Source organism: Neolamprologus brichardi, chromosome 8 (assembly GCF_056152115.1).
Source record: "Neolamprologus brichardi isolate AB-2024 chromosome 8, ASM5615211v1, whole genome shotgun sequence".
NCBI lineage: Eukaryota > Metazoa > Chordata > Actinopteri > Cichliformes > Cichlidae > Neolamprologus > Neolamprologus brichardi.
This window is the reverse complement of record NC_142111.1, coordinates 27,727,306-27,745,299: the sequence shown is the minus strand read 5'-3', so window position 1 is coordinate 27,745,299 and position 17,994 is coordinate 27,727,306. Positions and strand designations below refer to the sequence as shown.

Below are 17,994 nucleotides of genomic sequence, written 5' to 3'. Positions count from 1 at the left end.
GAGGAAGAGATTTGGTCACACACACCCTGTCTGTCTGATACAATAAGTTCAACACAGCCAGGCTTTCTTTGTGTTAGCTGGCTTAACAAAACCTAAAATTTCAGTCAGACCTGACAAGTATCACAATGTTAGTTTTCAGATTTCTTTGCTTTCTGCTTCAGGATCAAGCTCCAACTACCCTAATCAGAGACATTAGAATAGGTGATAGAGAAAATAGAAAATAGGGTTATATGGTCTGATCACCACAAGCACAAAAATAAATACTTGAAGTCAAACTCAGATACTTGCTCTGGACCCAGTTATGGGTGCAGCATTAGTTACCGGGGTGATACAGCCAGGTAAGCAGAGAGCTGCCTTCATGTTCAGGGACCACAGCACTGCCACAATGACACTCTGGTGTTTCGAGTTATTTTGAGTATTACTTCATATAACAGATATTTCCTGGTTGGTTCCTTTATGATTATATTCTCAGTGTAATTTATATGTTTTCTTAGTTTTGCTGCCATCTGTGATCTGCTTTCTGTTGTGGTAAGTTATAGTTCCTATTTAATTCATTGAGTTTAAGTTTGACCTGCCTCCCCTGTGTTCCCCCAGAAGTTTCTGTCTCCATATAGGCTTTCCCTTTCATTGTTACTTCCTGGTTTCTTTTGATAGTCTTTTGTGAAGGAAGCCAAGATTAAGAAACTACAACTTTACATTAGAATGTGCAGACTCCACCCTTTCATAATCAGTGCATAGAGCTTGTTTGCTCCAGTCCACTGAACTCTTCAGGGAGTTTTTAGGACTTCCTGATAATAACGAATTACAGTCGTCCAGCCTGGAAGTAATAAATGCATGAACTAGTTTTTCAGATGGAAGAAAGCAGTCTTGTTTAATATGTGTGTTGAAGGACATGTCCTGGTCAAAAATGACTCCAAGGTTCCTCACAGTGTTACTGGAGGCCAAGGTAATGCCATCCAGAGGAAGAATCTGGTTAGATACCATATTTCTAAGATTTTCAGGGCCGAGTACAATAACCTCAGTTTGATCTGAATTAAGAAGCAGAACGTTAGCGGCCATCCAGGTCTTTATGTCTTTAAGACATTCCTGCAGTTTAACTCATTGGTGTGTGTTATCTGGCTTCATGGACAGATAGAGCTGGGTGTCATCTGCATAGCAGTGTAAATGTATGCTATGTCTTCTAATGATGCTGCCTAAGGGAAGCATGTATAATGTAAACAGAATTGGTCCTAGCACTGAACCCTGTGGAACTCCATAATTAACCTCAGTGTGTGGAGAGGACTCTCCATTTACATGCACAAACTGGAGTCTATTAGATAGAATTTAGAATTTACATTTTTACTATTAGAAAAAACCCTGAAACAAAAAAAACCCCTAAAAACCACAGAAAAACAACTAAAACATAAAAAAAAAATCACAAAGGAAGAACAATACAGTATCCTTAACAGCACCACCGCGAAGCCTTCACTCTGTTCACTTTCTCCTCTTCTGATTCACCTCTCACTTTGGGCTACCCCTGGCTAGAGAAACACAGCCCTCACATAGACAGGTCAGGGAGGAAAATCACTAGTTGGAGCCTTTTTTTGTCTGGCTTACTGCCTCACTGCTATAGGATAGGCCATGCCACAGTCAACTTTTATAACAAATGCCATTAAACGTATGTTACTCTTGGAGCCAATCTGCCTCAGTCGCGTATTCTCTAACCTGTGTAATCTTTCATGGTTGACTCCTTGGCGCTGTTGTCACATGTTAATCGTAATACCTCTGACCACCTCTTAAATTAAGGTTTCAAATCCATGAGGTTTGGTGGCAGGTTTAACAGATTTTAATATTCAACTCGGATAAGCTCAGCAATCAAGTATTTGCCGTAAGTTAAGACTTTAAAATTCAAATGATGGGTAATTTTCAAAGGCTCAAGTTTATTTCCTTTCAGAGGTTTCAGTCTCCTTAGACTTCAGCAGTACGTTTTCCAACAGGAGTCCGTAACAGAGGAGGACAGTAAGTAAGCAACACATTAAAACTACTAGAGGTACTAAACAGTATTAGCACACCAAGTAGTAAACAGTCTGACCATAAACAGAAAGGTTATTGTCCCTTAGTGGAAATTTCACGTATTGATGGTACTTGGCCATAACATTCCTGCATTGGTTAAAATCACAACCCACAGTACGTGAGTAGAGCACTTGTTTCTGTAGTCATGTTATCTCACTGTGGCAGAATGTAAACAGACCCTTGGACCTGCTAGCCTTGAACAGTGAAGGTACTGGAGTCACTTTTTTCTGAAGCTCTTCCAGTAAATGTAACCTCTGCCTCCCTGTCCCAGTTTGAGTCTGTGCTGCAGCTGGAAGCCTGGTGTGGAGCTCAGAAGAAATCTGCCAAAGTAAGAGCAAACTAGAAAAGCAGCTGCAGATGCTTTCCTTGAATTTGTTAATTTATCTGAACTCTCACTGTTATGAAGCAGCAGCTCAAAACACCGCTTCTCTTTTTACTCTTTTCATTTTAAACTGTTTGAAGAGCGTTTGACAAATTATTTAAATCAGCGTTTTGTCTGAGAAGATTTCGGTTATTATCCCAATAACAAGTTTTTCTTTGACTCCAGAAAATGTTTGTCGCTTTTCTGGATTTTCCTTTAACATGAAGAGTACAGACTGATAAAGAATTCCTTTAGTCAAAACTATGCTTACATTTAACAGTTATTGTAGAAAAAACAAACACACACTTTTCAGAGGTGTGTGTTGATCGTTCCATTTAAACAGCCAAATGGTAAATGGCCTGCATTTGTATAGCGCTTTTCTAGTCCTTAAGGACCCCAAAGCGCTTTACACTACATTCAGTCACACACACATTCACACACTGGGGATGGCAGCTACATTGTAGCCACAGCTGCCCTGGGGCGCACTGACAGAGGCGAGGCTGCCGGACACAGGCGCCACCGGGCCCTCTGAACACCACCAGTAGGCAAACATGGGGTTAGTATCTTGCCCAAGGATATTTGGCATGCAGCTAGGAGGCAGCCTGGGATCGAACCACCGACCTTCTGATTAGTGGCTGACCTGCTCTGCCACCTGAGCTACAGCCACCCCAGGAGCATCTCCTGATGAGATGTTGAGGAAAATCACCATGGAAGTTCACTGCAGTTAGCTAAAGCAATAGAAAGCCAAACTGGAGTGACTGTTTTCCGTGACACCATACGGCGCACACTGCAGAGGAATGGCATGCATGGGTATCGTCCATGAAGGAAGCCTCTCCTAAAGCCCATGCACAAAAAAGCACACCTAGAATTTGCTAGGGCCCATGCTGAAAAAGATGAAGCCTACTGGGACTCTACACTCTGGAGTGACGAGACAAAGATCACTGTTTTTGGAACTAATGGTTTCAAAACTGTATGGCGTCGTAAAGGTGAGGATTTCAACGAGAAATGCATTGTTCCTACAGTGAAACATGGTGGTGGCAGTGTCCTTATGTGGGGCTGCATGAGTGCTGCTGGTGCTGGGGAGCTGCATTTCATTGATGGTATCATGAACTCAACAATGTACTGCTCTATACTGAAGGAGAAGATGCTGCCATCACTCCGTGCACTTGGTCGTCACGCACTTTTCCAACACGACAATGATCCAAAACACACATCTAAAGCTACTGTTGCATTTCTGAGGAAGAACAGGGTGAAGGTGATTGAATGGCCAAGTATGTCTCCTGATCTGAACCCAATCGAACACCTGTGGGGAATTCTGAAGCGGCAAGTTGAGCATCACTCTCCATCCAGCATCCAGGCTCTAAAAGAGGTTGTTCTTGAAGAATGGAAAAAGATAGATGTTGCAGTATGTCGTAACTTGTTCATTCCATGCCTAGAAGATTCGATGCTGTCCTTGAAAATCATGGTGGTCATACAAAATACTAGATGTAGTCGTTTTTGTTGCAGGGTGTATTCATTTTTGCTTCAACCAATTTTAGTAAAACTGAAGATTTTGTGATCTAAGTTATATTATTAACCTTAATTTCATGATATGGAGTTAAACAAGTGTTCAATAAAACTCAGCCTTGTGAAAATTTTGGAAATTGTTCTTTTGTTCATTGAGCTACTGATTAAATTTGTGCTTCTTGAAGGGGGTCTACTTATTTATGCTGAGCACTGACACGTAGCATTGACTAAATGTTGTCCTAAAAATGAATAACTTAAAAAAGACGGGTTGAGATGCACTTACTAGTAGCTGTGGTCCTAACAAATAGTACTGTGCACCAATAGTTTTACCTATAATAACTCTGGCATACAAGTCACTCCGTAAAGGGAATGGCAGACCCGCATTTCTTATAGCAGCCCAAGACCCAGGAACATGCCTGGGAAGAGTCCCACTCATCTGTTCAAGAGAGGTGTACGAAAACGGGTCAGTCAGTTATCAAAGGTGATTTGCTGGAAGCAAATGTTGTAGGCAACCACTGTGAACAACAACCTGTAAGCAGAATAATTCAGGGAAACCTGTAACAAAACTCTATGACCAAGTTTACAGGCAAGATCATGCAGGTAATGTGAGCATAACAGCAGATCTGAGAATAGACCACAGCAATGATGGCCACTGCAGGTTATACATCCTTAATTTTAAGAGTGGCTGGAACCAACACCAGCCACCGCTGGAGAAAGAACCTTAAAAATAAAATAATCACATTAGTGTATATTAGCGACCGGTTGGGGTGAGAGAAGGAAGACAGGATAAAGACATACACAGAGAGAGCTAATACCAAGTGACAGAGTCACCCAAAGGAGAGGAATTTAGCTGGTGGGAAAGCTAGCAAAGATTACCAGGCCGTGCCCTCTATAAGGTGGTCGGGATGGAGGGGATGAGATCAGAATTAGTAGTCACACTATTCCAGGAGGCATTCTAATCAGAAGCCTGAACTCCTTGAACTGACTCCTTTCGATGTTGAGGAGCAGCGGCTACTACTAAGAGCCCTTTGTGAATGACTGACTGTCTCTAAGGTAGAAACCTGCCACCCTTCAGAGCAAGCTAATTTCCACCGCTTGTATACACGATCAAGTTTTGGGTCACTTGTAACTACAGCTGAGAAAGGGGACTGTGGCGAGGCGTGGTTGGTGGTGCCGCTGCAGGGGTGGCGAACACACCTGCAGGGCATCCCCAATCATGCGTCGCTGGGTTAAAGGTGTGCTGGGTCCTGGATTCCCGTGTGGTTGTTGTTGATGTGAAAAGCATAAATATGTTGTCTGGTCTGTTGTCGCTTCATTACAGGGACGTAGATCAAATCAACAGTGTCACTTTTATGCTCTATGCTTCATCTCGACAGAGCGGTACAACAGATGCATAACTGCAGATGCAGCCTTAGTGCATTAGTAAATCTTGCACTCCCTTCTCCCCTAACTCGTGAACAAAACCTTGAGATACTTAAACTCCTCCACCTGGGGCGGCAAATTCTCCCAGATCTGAAGTGGGCACTCCACCCTTTTCTGGCTTAGGGCCATGGCCTCAGACTTTTAGGTGCTAATTCTCATTTCCATTGCTTCACACTCAGCTGCAAACCAGTCCAGTGCAAGCTGGAGGCCAAGCTTTGATGAAGCCAACCACATTATCAGCAAAAAGCAGAGATGGGATTCTGAGGCCTGGTGAAGAGGTGGTCCAGCATTCCTCAAAGCCTTTGGCCACTTGGCTAAAGAAGTATTCTGTCCATTAAAACCTATGAACTGAGTCAGTGACAAATGGCAGACCTGGTGGAGTCCAATACCCAGAGGAAACAAGTGTGACAATCAAGGATGTGTTTAACATCCTCAGTGATGATTCATCCCCAGACTCTTCCTCTACAAAAAGCATGTGCGTGGGATTGAAGAGGTCCTGGAAGTATTCCTTCCACCACCCTGACTATAACCTCAGTTGAAGTCACAAGCACCCCACGCCCACTAAACACTGTGAGTAGAGGCCCGCTTTGCTCTCCTGAGTCACCTGACAGTTTGCCAGAATTGATTTTAGGCAGATTGAAATTCTTTTTCCATGGCTTCACCAAACTCCTTTTGGTTTTGCTTCCACCACTGACAGAGCTACATTCCACTTGGCGTGCCATTAGCCGTTAGCTAACTCTGAAGTCCCACAGGCTAACCAACCTTGGACTTTTTCAACTTAACAGCTTCTTTCACCTGCAGTGTCCACAATCTGCTTCAGTGATTACAACCAAAACAATCCTGTTGCGACAGCTGATCCATGCAGTCACCTCAGCAAATGGAGGTCCAGAGTTGACAGAAAATACTTTAGAAATGAAGTAAAACAAAGAGACCAGAATGAGTCTGGACTGATTTAGCAACATACCACTGAGTAGAGCTCCTGAGTAAGATATGTGTTCTGTTTTGCAGCCTTCATTTGAGGCTTTGTTATGGAGATCTGTCTCCATGCGCTAATGAACTACTTTAAACCACATTTTTGTATTGTATCAGTAATTATTGATTTCTGCTTATAAATACAGCTCAGAGTCATCAGATTTTCATCACATCAATTCAACAGAATTGCAATGACGAAGGTAAGTGAAATCTTAAAATTTCTGACTGAATATATATCAGTCCTATAGAGGTTTTGCAGACATGTGACCGCTTACAACTTGTCAGCCATTTTGGACATGTAATAATCCCAAAACTTAATGAAACATTATGTAGATGAGATAAACTATGAGTAAACAAATTAGTGTATATACACTCTCCGAGGAAGCAAAGCTGTCATGGTCCCAGGACCTCTAACCAGTGTTTTGTGTTCTCTTGTATTTTTGTCATTTGGTGTTACATTTTAGGTCCACTGTTTATTCTAAAGGTTCCTAGGTTATTCTGTTTAGATGTCGTTTATTAGATTTCCCCTCATCTTGATCTCCTCCATACCTGCTTCATGCCCTGGAGGACGGGGCTTTCCTCGCCTTTAAACAATAATTCTGATGCAAAAGAGCCAAACGGGACAGGAAAAAAAAAAAAAAAAAAAAAAAAATTTCGTGTCTTTTCCCGTGTCTCCCTCTGTGTATCTGAGTTCTTATGCCTTGTTTCCCCTTGCTTGTATTTTATTCCATGCCTTCCCAGCCCATTATGTCCGTGTTCTCCCCATGTTCTCTCCCCCTCCAGTCCGCGTCTCGGTGTACTTCCTGTTTTACTTTGATAGTCTCCCGTCGGTGTACGTCATGCTGTATTTGCTCCTGCCCTGTCTCACGATTATCAGTGTTCCCCGTGTGCTCCCACCCCCTCATTATCCTTCGGTGTATTTATGTTGGCGTCTCACTCAGTTCTGTGTTGCGTCCTCCCTCATAGTTGTGTGCTGTGTTTCCTTGTGCGTTAGCTTTAATATTTCCCAGTTTAGTTTTTGTTTTGCCGTTCTGTAAATGAAGCGTCATTTTGAGCTTAAGTTTTGTTTCCCGTGAGTTTGCATTTGGGTCCTCGCCTGGCAGCAGACAGCCGTTTCATGACAAAAACACTTTCCTGACTAGCATCTCGCTCGTACTTTGAGGCGACTGTTGTTGTGGTTTGGCGCTGTATAAATAAAACTGAATTGAATTGAAAATTGAAATTTTTTAGCCCCAGCTCTTGTCAGCGGTCCAGCATGTCTGATCTGCTGACAGTAACTAACTGTGACTCATGTAAGCTTTCTTATGTTAGAACCCTAACGTCAGTTCAGGAGTGATCACTACCGCTGATCATGTTCAATATGGCGGACAGCAGTTGAGCGACATGTGCATGATGTCACATGCAGAACCTCTATAGTTTGTCTGTGTGGCACCATCACAGTCTGACAGTCACAAACGTTACAGCTCTACATGAAGCTTTGACTGAAGTAAAATAAGAACACCTCCTCTGTTCCAGCTGCTGTCAGCCTTCATCCTGCTTCCTCTGCTGACCGGCTGTGAACCTTTCATCCTTCCACTGGACTGCAGCGATGTCTATACCCAAGACACCAGTCGAACCAGTGGAGTGTACACCATTTATCCCATTGGAGCCACGTCTGCTGTCCTGGTAGACTGGAGTTATTTACTCTAATGATAAGCTGATTTTTTAGTGTTGTCATTTTCAGACCATCATGACTCATCCAAAGATGCAGAATCAGAATCAGAAAGGGTTTCATTGCCAGATGTTGAGCAGGTTTACAACATTAGGAAATTGCTGCGGTACTTAGTGCAATATATTTTTATATGCTGTCATATAACGCTTAAATAGACATAAAATAAGAAAAAAGTGCTAAGTAGATAAATACATACATGAGTGCAGGTGGTGATCAGTGCAAACATGGAATGATGCAGTGAACACAGCGTAGTGTGTTAGTGGTGGGAACAGTCATACGGTTATTGTTCATGAGTCCAACAGCAGAGGGGAAGAAACTGTTCTTATGGCGAGAGGTTCTGGTGCGAATGGACCGGAGTCTCCTGCCTGAGCAGGTCAAACAGACTGTGTCCAGGGTGAGAAGGTCAGCTGAGATCCGAGCTGCACGCCCCAGTGTCCTGGAGGTGTACAGGTCCTGCAGAGATGGGAGTCTGCAGCCAATCACCTTCTCAGCAGAGCGCACAACACGCTGCAGTCTCTGTTTGTCCCTGATGGTGGCTCCAGCGTACCACACGGTGATGGAGGAGGTGAGGATGGACTCGATGACTGCAGTGTAGAATTGCATCATCGTCCGTGTTGGCAGGTTGAATTTCTTCAGCTGCCTCAGGAAGTACATCCTCTGCTGGGCTTTCTTTATGACGGAGGTGACGGTGGGCTCCCACTTCAGGTCCTGGGTGATGGTGGTACCCAGGAAGCGGAATGAGTCCACAGAGAAGATGCATTTTCTTTGTGTTTTCATTGATTCATTTGGTTCATTTGGTTCTTCTGGCCAAAAATGCACCAAAATCATTACATTTCATTCTCCAGACCAGTGGTTCCCAAACTTTTTTGTTAGGCCCCTCTTTGTTTTTCCCCCCCAACCAGCACAAACACATCCTCCAACCACGCACACCCACCATATTTAGTTTTCAAACTTCATTGCAGATTATTTTACACCTCAAACAATGTAAACAATGAAACAAATAAAAGTAAACAGCAATAAATTGAAGGTAGCAATAAAATAAACTACTACCTCTTTTAAATAACAGAACAACGTAACATCTTTACGGTGTAATTATTTTAGGTGTAGTTTTCTTTGTTTTTTGTTTTTTTACTGTGTGAGAATATTCAACATTGCTATCAACACATTTTTCAAAAAATGAGTTTAAAAACATAACAACTGTGGGATGCTGTTTGTTTGTTGTTGATTTTGATTTGGACAGCCCACTGCGTGTTCCCAATGCAGGGGAACCAAATTCCTACCTTGGCACCACCATTGTGCAGGTGAAGCCAACGGCAACATATGCTTAATCATGTGTTCTAGTCTTTGGCTGGAAGGAAGTTGGTTTGGAAGCATATTTGGCGATGGTTTATCTTCTGCTTTGCTTTTGTGTGGGAGCCCCACTGCTCTAGACAAGACCTCCTCCAGCCAACCTGCAGGATGTTCACTCACCACCAGGGGGCACTTTGATATAGTGTATCACATGTTAATATGCATTATTGTATGTGTATTATTATTGTATTTATCTTTCTCTATTTTCTAATGATTGTGTGTGTGTGTGTGTGTGTGTGTGTGTCTGCAGGTATACTGTGACATGGACTCACAAGGACAGTGGACGGTGAGTATCTGAACTCCCAGCTTCATGTCTGGTTGTCTGAAGTGCTTAGACTGCTTAGTGATGGTATGAGAGCCCAATAAGAATCGATAAGAGAATCAAAATGAAGGAATTCTTATGAATTCCCATCCCTACTTACTAGGAATGGACCAATCAGATATAAAGTATCAGTATGGGTCCAATCCTGAGCTAAATGATTGAATCGGATATCAGGGAGAAATAAAAAAAAGTAACCTGATCCATTAAGTATCAGGAAAGCACCTCACCAAACTTGCGACATGTTGTAACCCAGCTCATGATCTTAACACGTCAGAGCAGTATGCGTCACGTAATAGAGCAGCTGTTGTGTGTGAGACCTCTCAGCGGTCTGGAGTTCACACTGGAATCCTCACTAAACTGGCATTTCATCTACGAGCAAGCGATCCCAGAGAAGTAAAGCAGGTGTGCAAGTTCATCTCGAATGTTTGTAAAGCAATCCCACGTTAAGCTTAACAACCGATATATGGAGCTTGGACTTCTGTGCGTTGTCATTGCTTAGTCTGACCGTACAATGGATAGGCTCAAGTTTTACTTTGAAAAAAAACTGCAGGCTAAACAGTTTCATGGTTCAAAAAAAAAACTAAGAAAAACACTTTTTTTCATACTTGTGTTAAGTTTTGTATAGAAATTACACAAAATTCAGTCTCAGGTTAAATGTGATAGAAACAGCTCACACTGACACCCATCTTGTTAAAAGATGAGTGTCGTGAAGCTGTGTTTGCATTTATTTGCACTGCTTTCCACTCTGGATGTCTGTTTATGTTAAGCTTTAAGTATAAAGGGTCCATTATGCAAGGTTTTTTTTAAGTTGTTGAATATAAACATTATTTTGTGCTGATAGTGCATTTCATTTTTTCAGAACCAAAGAGTTTTTGAAATCTGTATAAAATTGTATTTTAATTTACTTTCTGAATATTACTTACATACTTAGATTTCTGCTTAAAGTTTAAATAAAAACTTCAGTATTGCTTAACTGCAAAATATTTTGGGTTTATTGTATTTTTTGCATACAAGTATAATAGAATAGCTTTAGTGTTTTGTATCTTAAATTTGAGTGTGAACGTATACAGAATGCAGCGAAATATTAAAAAACTGTTTTATTGATCTTAACATAGACTATATTGAATTCATATCGGTATCAGCAGATATCCAAATTTAAGATATCGGACATAAAAAAGTGGCATCATGCCATCTCTACCACTTACCCGTGCACACTGTTTGGACTGTGGGATGAAGCCGGAGTACCTGGAAAGAAAGTGGAGAACATGGATTAAAACCAGGAACGTCTTGCTGTGAGGCGACACTCCATCATGCCACCTTCAGCCTCTCATTTTATACTAAATATTTACTGATTCAGTTTTTTTAATTGATGTTTTTAACCCTAACCCCACTACACTATAAATATACATCGGCTAAACTTAATCAAAAACCAAAGGTAACAATTTGCATTGATGTTTTTCAGTAATCCCAACTCAGCCACTACTGAGTAAATCCAATGAGACATTTTTATAATTAGCCCAACTCAATTACTCTGCTGCAGACATGATTTACTTTTTCCTCTAAAAGCTTAATTAAGGTCAAGCAACGTAAGTTCAGTAAAAAGGGGTTTTTAGTAATATTAAGTGATTAAATTATTTCAATTTAAGTCATTCTAATGTTTTTTCCTACTAAAAAGTGTCCATGAACATTGTTACATAAATATTATTGTTAGTAACTTTTTTAAAACCACTTAAGCCCACGCCCCGGTACTGGGGGCAAAAAGGAGGAGATCACGGTTAATCGGTTATAACACGGGGTGAGAATTATAAGTCCAGACGTGTGGTATCCACAGAAACCTCTGAATCTCAGCTAAAATGTCATATAGGCAAGGCAAGGCAAGGCAAGTTTATTTGTATAGCACAATTCAACAACAAGGTGATTCAAAGTGCTTTACAGAGACATTAGAAACAAAAACAAATAAAAAGCAGGATTTAAAATTGATTAAAACAAGCAAACTAACTAACTAACTAATTAACAAACAAACAAACAAACAAAACAGTATATAAAATCAAAACAGATAAAATCAGAACAGTAGATAAAATCAGTAGTTAAAATGTAAGTTTTGAAATTTAAGCTTAAGTGTGGATTTGGTGCTTTATTCAAATGCAGCTGAGAACAGGTGAGTCTTCAACCTGGATTTAAATAAACTGAGTGTTTCAGCTGATCGGAGGCTTTCTGGGAGTTTGTTCCAGATATAAGGAGCATAAAAGCTGAGCCGTGTCTGGTTCTGACTCTGGGAACTGATAAAAGACCGGATCCAGATGACCTGAGGGATCTGGAAGGTTCATACTGTTCATACTAAACCATTTCTACAACCACCAAACACATCGAAAACAAGCCATGATTAAACGAGCAGTTACGTAAATGCGCAGAAGTCCGCTAAACAAACAAACTCAACCAGAAATTCTCCAGACTTCATGTAACAGGCTAAATATGGGCTGGTTAGCTTCCAGGGCTATCACTGACTCCACACACCAAGTTTCACCACAATCAGACCAAAATTCACTGAATGAGCCACAAAAGAAGACCACAAAAACACACAGCGGCTCAAATGCGCTAAGACAGAAATTGGCTTACCGCCCCGATTTCCTCTGTTATTTTCGCCGGTAGCCACGTGATTATCAGTAGTTACCATGCCTACCTAGCCGCATCAGAGCCGTTTCCGTCAACAACCTCCATTTTAGACCCACCTACAGACACGTGACTGGACAGACGCCAAATGCAGCAAATTTGGGCCCACGTGGGTTTTGGCATTGCAATGTCTGATTGGTTGAAGTGACGTGAACATGGCATTGTTACTTTGAATCTATTGGCTCAAACGATTAAAAAGAGGTGTCAATCGTGCAAATTGACCAAAAGAAACCAAAGTTACAGCCCCTCGGAGTTTAAAGGGCCAGAGACCAATTAAACGCTTCATGCGCTGCAGAAAAGGGCCATTACCATGTAAATGTGTGGTGAATTCTTCAAAAATATATTTTTAAAAAAGCATTTTTTTAGGCATGTTAATAAAATTTATTAATTTCTGCTCTTTAATACCTAAAAGAATCAACTGGCATGGTGTCCAATTGTGTGCCAAAATTGGACATTTTTGTACAACGTCTGGATATTCATGTATTGACAGGGCTGTATTTTTTCACTGTTTCACTTTAGAAACATAAATCTTTCCACAGATGATGTTTATATGTTGGTTACTGAATTTCTGGAATCAAATGTTAACTGAGGCATATTTTTAAAAGGGTTATATGCTAAAAATTAAAGTCTCAGTAACTTTGACACAGTAATATCTGCTTCAATATTTACACATTTGATGAAATCGCACAAGTGTTAGCTTTATTTTGATACCAAGATTGTAAGGACAGAGTTTGTAATTGCAGAGAAATAATCAATTAAATTTGGGCATTACATTTTTGAGCAGGAAGCTCAGAAACCCCCGTGGGGCTTAAGAGGTTAAATGTAGTTACAATAAATTACAAATAGCAATTCCATTGTTATATTAATCATGTTTCTTGCAAAAGCAGTGTTCAAAACAGACACGTCCATGTTAAAAAATATCTCACGCAAAATAAGAGAAAAAACAAGCCATACAAAAATGTCTGGGAGATCAAAATAAATACATGAACTCAAATTGTCATGGCTGTGTGCAGGCAGGCAGGAAGAGAGGACCCAAAATGCAGGACTCACAAAGGCAGAAGTAACTCAAAATACTGAGCTTTATTGCTGGGAAGAAACTGAACAAAAGACTAACTAGACTGGGAGAATGGAACAAACTAAACAGGTTGGCAGGCTGGCAAACAGAACACACAGTGAAAGAGAGACGCAGACACTCAATACAAGAGGTGAACAGAGCTAAGAGGAAACAGCTGGGAGACACAGCTGACGCTGATTACACTGATGAGAGAGGGAGAGCACAAAGCTGAGCGCACAGACCTACAAAGTAAAACAGGAAGTACACGACAGACAGAGAGATCAGACACAGAACTAAACAGATGCAGACTCATGAGCAGACAGAATAACACCATGGACAGACAGAAGGAGCACAGAGAAGAGGGAGCACAGAATAAACACTGGGAAACCAAATAACAAAACTTAAAAACAAGAACTCAGGAAGTACTGCCAAACTAGGAAGCTGAAATACTAGGACAGAAACCAAAACAAACAGTCATACTTTATAACAGAATCAAAAGTACAAAACCAAAAACACTGGGTCACCGATCCAGGACCGTGACACAAATACTTGCAGGCTTTTACCAACAAGTTGTCCTTGAGCCAGAAACTAAAACAATGTTAATGCAGAGGACAGAAAGTTCAAATTCCAAAAAGCTGCTGTTAAGCAAAAGCACACTGATGGCTTCATGTATTCTAGTTAGTTTTAAACTATCACCAATACACAGCACAACTTTACAAATAAATAACAGGGCAAACTTGCTCTTGAACTTGATTCCAGCCAAATGCTTCACATTGTTTATCTCCAAAAGTTGATTCTGTTCATCTGGATGTAGCGTTTTGTGGGAGAAACGTTTCATCATCATCAGGTGACGTCTTCAGTCTCAGCTGACTGCAGGTTTCAACCTTATAAACAGGACATTTGCATAATGACTGAAACCAGCCCACTGAAGGAACAATGGGCTGGGAGGTCAGTTCCTTAATCTTAATTATACAAATTCTCATGACCATTGATCAAAGACCACTGATCAATAGTCATGAGAATCAATGATCCCGCGCCGGTGGGAGCTCCAAGACTCTCCTAAGTAGCTCCCCCGACGAGCCCTGATCAGCGGTCCCCGGCCCGGTACCGGTCCGTGAGTCGTTTGGTACCGGGCCGCGAGAGTTGAGGCTCAGGTGTGAAATGTATAGTTTTCAGGGTTTTTATTGGTTTTCAGCGTTATTTTGTTATCGTTTTTATCGTTTACTTGGTTTTCCTGGGTCTTTTCACGTGTGTTATGAATAAATCTTCTTTTTTTTCGGTACCTGTACTAGTTTTATTTTGTTGTATTTATCCGCGACACATTAAAGGCCGGTCTGTGAAAATATTGTCGGGCATAAACCGGTCCGTGGCGCAAAAAAGTTGGAGACCGCTGCCCTAGCAGGGCCACACCCACCAGGCCTGAAGGCACCTGTAAACAAGTGTTCAGACACACCTGCACCCATACACACACCCACACACACACTCATATCTACAAACATGGAGAAGAGGGGCAGCAACACCAAAAATACATATAGCATAACAAGTCCATAAGTACTGACAGGCACAGGTCCCATAAATATTATATTTTAAAAGACAGTTTTAAAAAAAACAACACAGTTTCTTGTTTGTTTGTTTGTTTGTTTGTTTGTATTTAATGACAATGTGCTCAAATTATTTTGCTCCTGTGGAGATTTATCTATTTAAAGAGCAACATGGACATTTAAAAGACAGGACTTGTTTTTCTAATTATGTGTAAGAAAATAAATGCTACCAAAAAAACTGCACAGTCATGGCTTTTTCTTTTGTTTTTCTTTTTTCAGAATACAAAATTTTAAGGCAAACAATACTGAAAGAAAAATTCAAACCTTTTTAACTATGGTGTTTAACAAAAACAAGCAAGCAAACAAGAAATAAATAAATAAGCAGTTGTTAGAACTGCAGCTAAATAGTTTTCAGATGGCCCAACCGTCTAAACCCAAACAGAGACCTAGAATGTGCCTATCTCTGAAGAACTTTGGGTAAGCATCTGATGTTTACATGTGCTGTGACAATTTTCATAGCCCATATTTGACGAATACTTTTCCTGCCTCCTCCCCAGGTGTTCCAGAGGAGGTTGGACGGCTCGGTGAACTTCTACAGACCCTGGGATCAGTACAAGACGGGCTTTGGTAACGCTGCTGGAGAGTACTGGCTCGGTGAGGAATGGGTGCTGTTTATCAGTCATTAAGTTATCTGTTCATAAAGTAGAACCTCTTATGGGACTTCAGGGGAAGTGGTATAAAAACTTGATCAATGAGTTTATGATTCTCTCCAGGTTTGGAAAATGTCTTCTACCTGACGCAGAGAAAAAGGTACGAGCTGATGGTCAACATGGAAGATTTTGATGGAAACAAAGTGTTTGCTCATTACTCCTCGTTCTCCATCGATGGGGAGTCTGACGGCTACAGGCTGAATGTGTCTGGATTCACTAATGGAGGGGCAGGTGGGTGAATACATATTTAAGTAAGTTTAAAGTGACATTTTGTGCTGGATTCTTGTGGAGAGTCTGTAGGAACAGCAGGTCATGAATCAGTGCCTGGGGAAAGGAGCTCAAATACAGGAGGCTGGTCCAAAAATAGTCCATTTAGAACACTCCCAGTACACCTGCTGATCAGTCTGACTGGGATTAAAGGTAATGTTGGGATTGTTCATCTGTGTTTCTGTAGGAGATGCCCTGAGTTATCACAACGGACAGAAGTTCTCCACATTTGACAAAGACCAGGACAGCTGGCCAGGAAATTGTGCAAAATCATTTCTGGGGGGGTTCTGGTACAGCAGCTGTCACTATGCAAACCCTAACGGGGTTTATCATTGGGGGGCTGATGGTACTATCTATGCTGTTGGTGTGGAGTGGTACCAGTGGAAAGGTCATGATTACTCTCTGAAGACCATCAGCATGAAGATCCGTCCTGTGCAGTAAATCTGCAGGACAAACAAATCTGTGACATGAATATTTAACAACAGCAGTCAAAGCAAAGATCGCTTTCCTTTGATTACGAGAGAGAGAGAAAGATTAGAGATCTTTAAACCTGTTTATGTCCTGTAATGTTACATGATGTGATCTCCTCTGAAATGTTGTCATCAATAAAGCTGCACCAAAAAATTTGACTTTTTCTTTCGCCCCTCCTTTCTCTCTGAGCTTTTCCACCACTCCATCCCAGCAGACACTCAGTAAGAAGCAGGGTCTGTTTTCCTACCATCAGCTGCACTCGAGCTTTATCACAAGACTGAAATAATCCCTTCGTTTCTACTCTCAGTCTGAACCAGCTGCTGTTGCTCGCTGCCTGAAGGTATGAAGGTAAGAACCTGCTGCCCCAGGTTGGGGGGGGGCGTTAGAGGGGAGATTCGCCCAGGGCACCAAACAGGCTAGGGCCGCCACTGCAGCTGAGTGGGCTGAATAATTACACACACCCCACTTTGCAGTTATTTATTTGTAAAAATGTTTGGAATCATGAATGATTTTCGTTCCACTTCTCACGTGTTCACCACTTTGTGTTGGTCTTTCACGTGGAAGTCCAATAAAACTGATTCATGTTTGTGGCTGTAATGTGACAAAATGTGGGAAAGTTCAAGGGGGCCGAATACTTTTGCATCCACTGTATCTGCCAAAAACTTCAACCTGTTGAGTACGATTTGATGGTCAATGGTGTCGAAGGCTGCGCTGAGATCAAGCAAAATGATCACAGAACAATTTCCTGCATCAGAAGACGTTAATAGATTATTATAGACCCTTAAGAGAGCCGTCTCAGTGGAGTCCTGCTTTTTAAAGCCATATTGAAAAGGGTCAAAAATCTGTAATCTGCATAGTAAGGACCTGAACTGATTTTCTACAATTTTTTGACACCCCCTTTATAATTTGCTTATAAATGGAAATTTTGAAATAGGCCGATTATTACCAGTAGAGCTAGGATCTAGATCCAGTTTTTTCAATAGAGGAGTTACCTCTGCATGTTTAAAATAAGATTCAACACAGCCTTGTATCAGTGAACTGTTGATGATGGATAGCAATGTGGGGCCAATACTGGTGTCCCAGACAGGACAGACGGAGGTAATATATCTAAGGAGCACGATGAGCATTTCATTTGACCTGTTACTGTAGTTAAGTCATTGAGTGTGGTTGGAGAAAAAGAAGTAAATGACCCAAGAAACACGGGGACATCTTCATAAGGGGAAGCACTTGAGGAGATTTTGGATCGCACATTCATCACCATATTTACAAACAGCATATTGAAATGTTGGAGAAACAATGCTGTTGATAGTTTCAGTTAGTGTCGTGGTTCTGAGTCGGATAATCTATAGTTTATGCTTTGATTATTAATATCTTTTGTTTTGGTTAAATTCCTGTTATATCTTGTGGAGTTGTTTAGTTCTTTAGCACTGCTTTTATGCCTGTCAGCTGTGTCCCCTTGTCTAGTCTCCTCTTTGTGAATTGTGGTGCTTCCTGTTGTACTTTGAAGGTCCGTGTCTTATGTCATTGTGTTCTGTTTTGCTTCCTCCCTGTCTCTTTAATGAGGCTCAGCTGTGTCCCCCTCCTG

At 41.3% G+C, this 17,994-nt stretch overlaps 1 protein-coding gene across 1 annotated transcript; it reads left to right on the top strand.

Moving 5' to 3' along the window:
• The first annotated feature begins 2,278 nt into the window (after positions 1-2,278).
• LOC102798929 (microfibril-associated glycoprotein 4-like) lies at positions 2,279-16,590 on the top strand. The gene is made up of 7 exons (XM_087845052.1): positions 2,279-2,380; positions 6,460-6,513; positions 7,829-7,978; positions 9,625-9,660; positions 15,519-15,615; positions 15,735-15,902; positions 16,126-16,590. Exons 2-7 carry the CDS (start codon positions 6,505-6,507, stop codon positions 16,377-16,379), a joined length of 714 nt encoding a protein of 237 aa, XP_087701178.1. The 5' UTR covers positions 2,279-2,380; positions 6,460-6,504; the 3' UTR covers positions 16,380-16,590.
• The last annotated feature ends 1,404 nt before the right edge of the window (positions 16,591-17,994 follow it).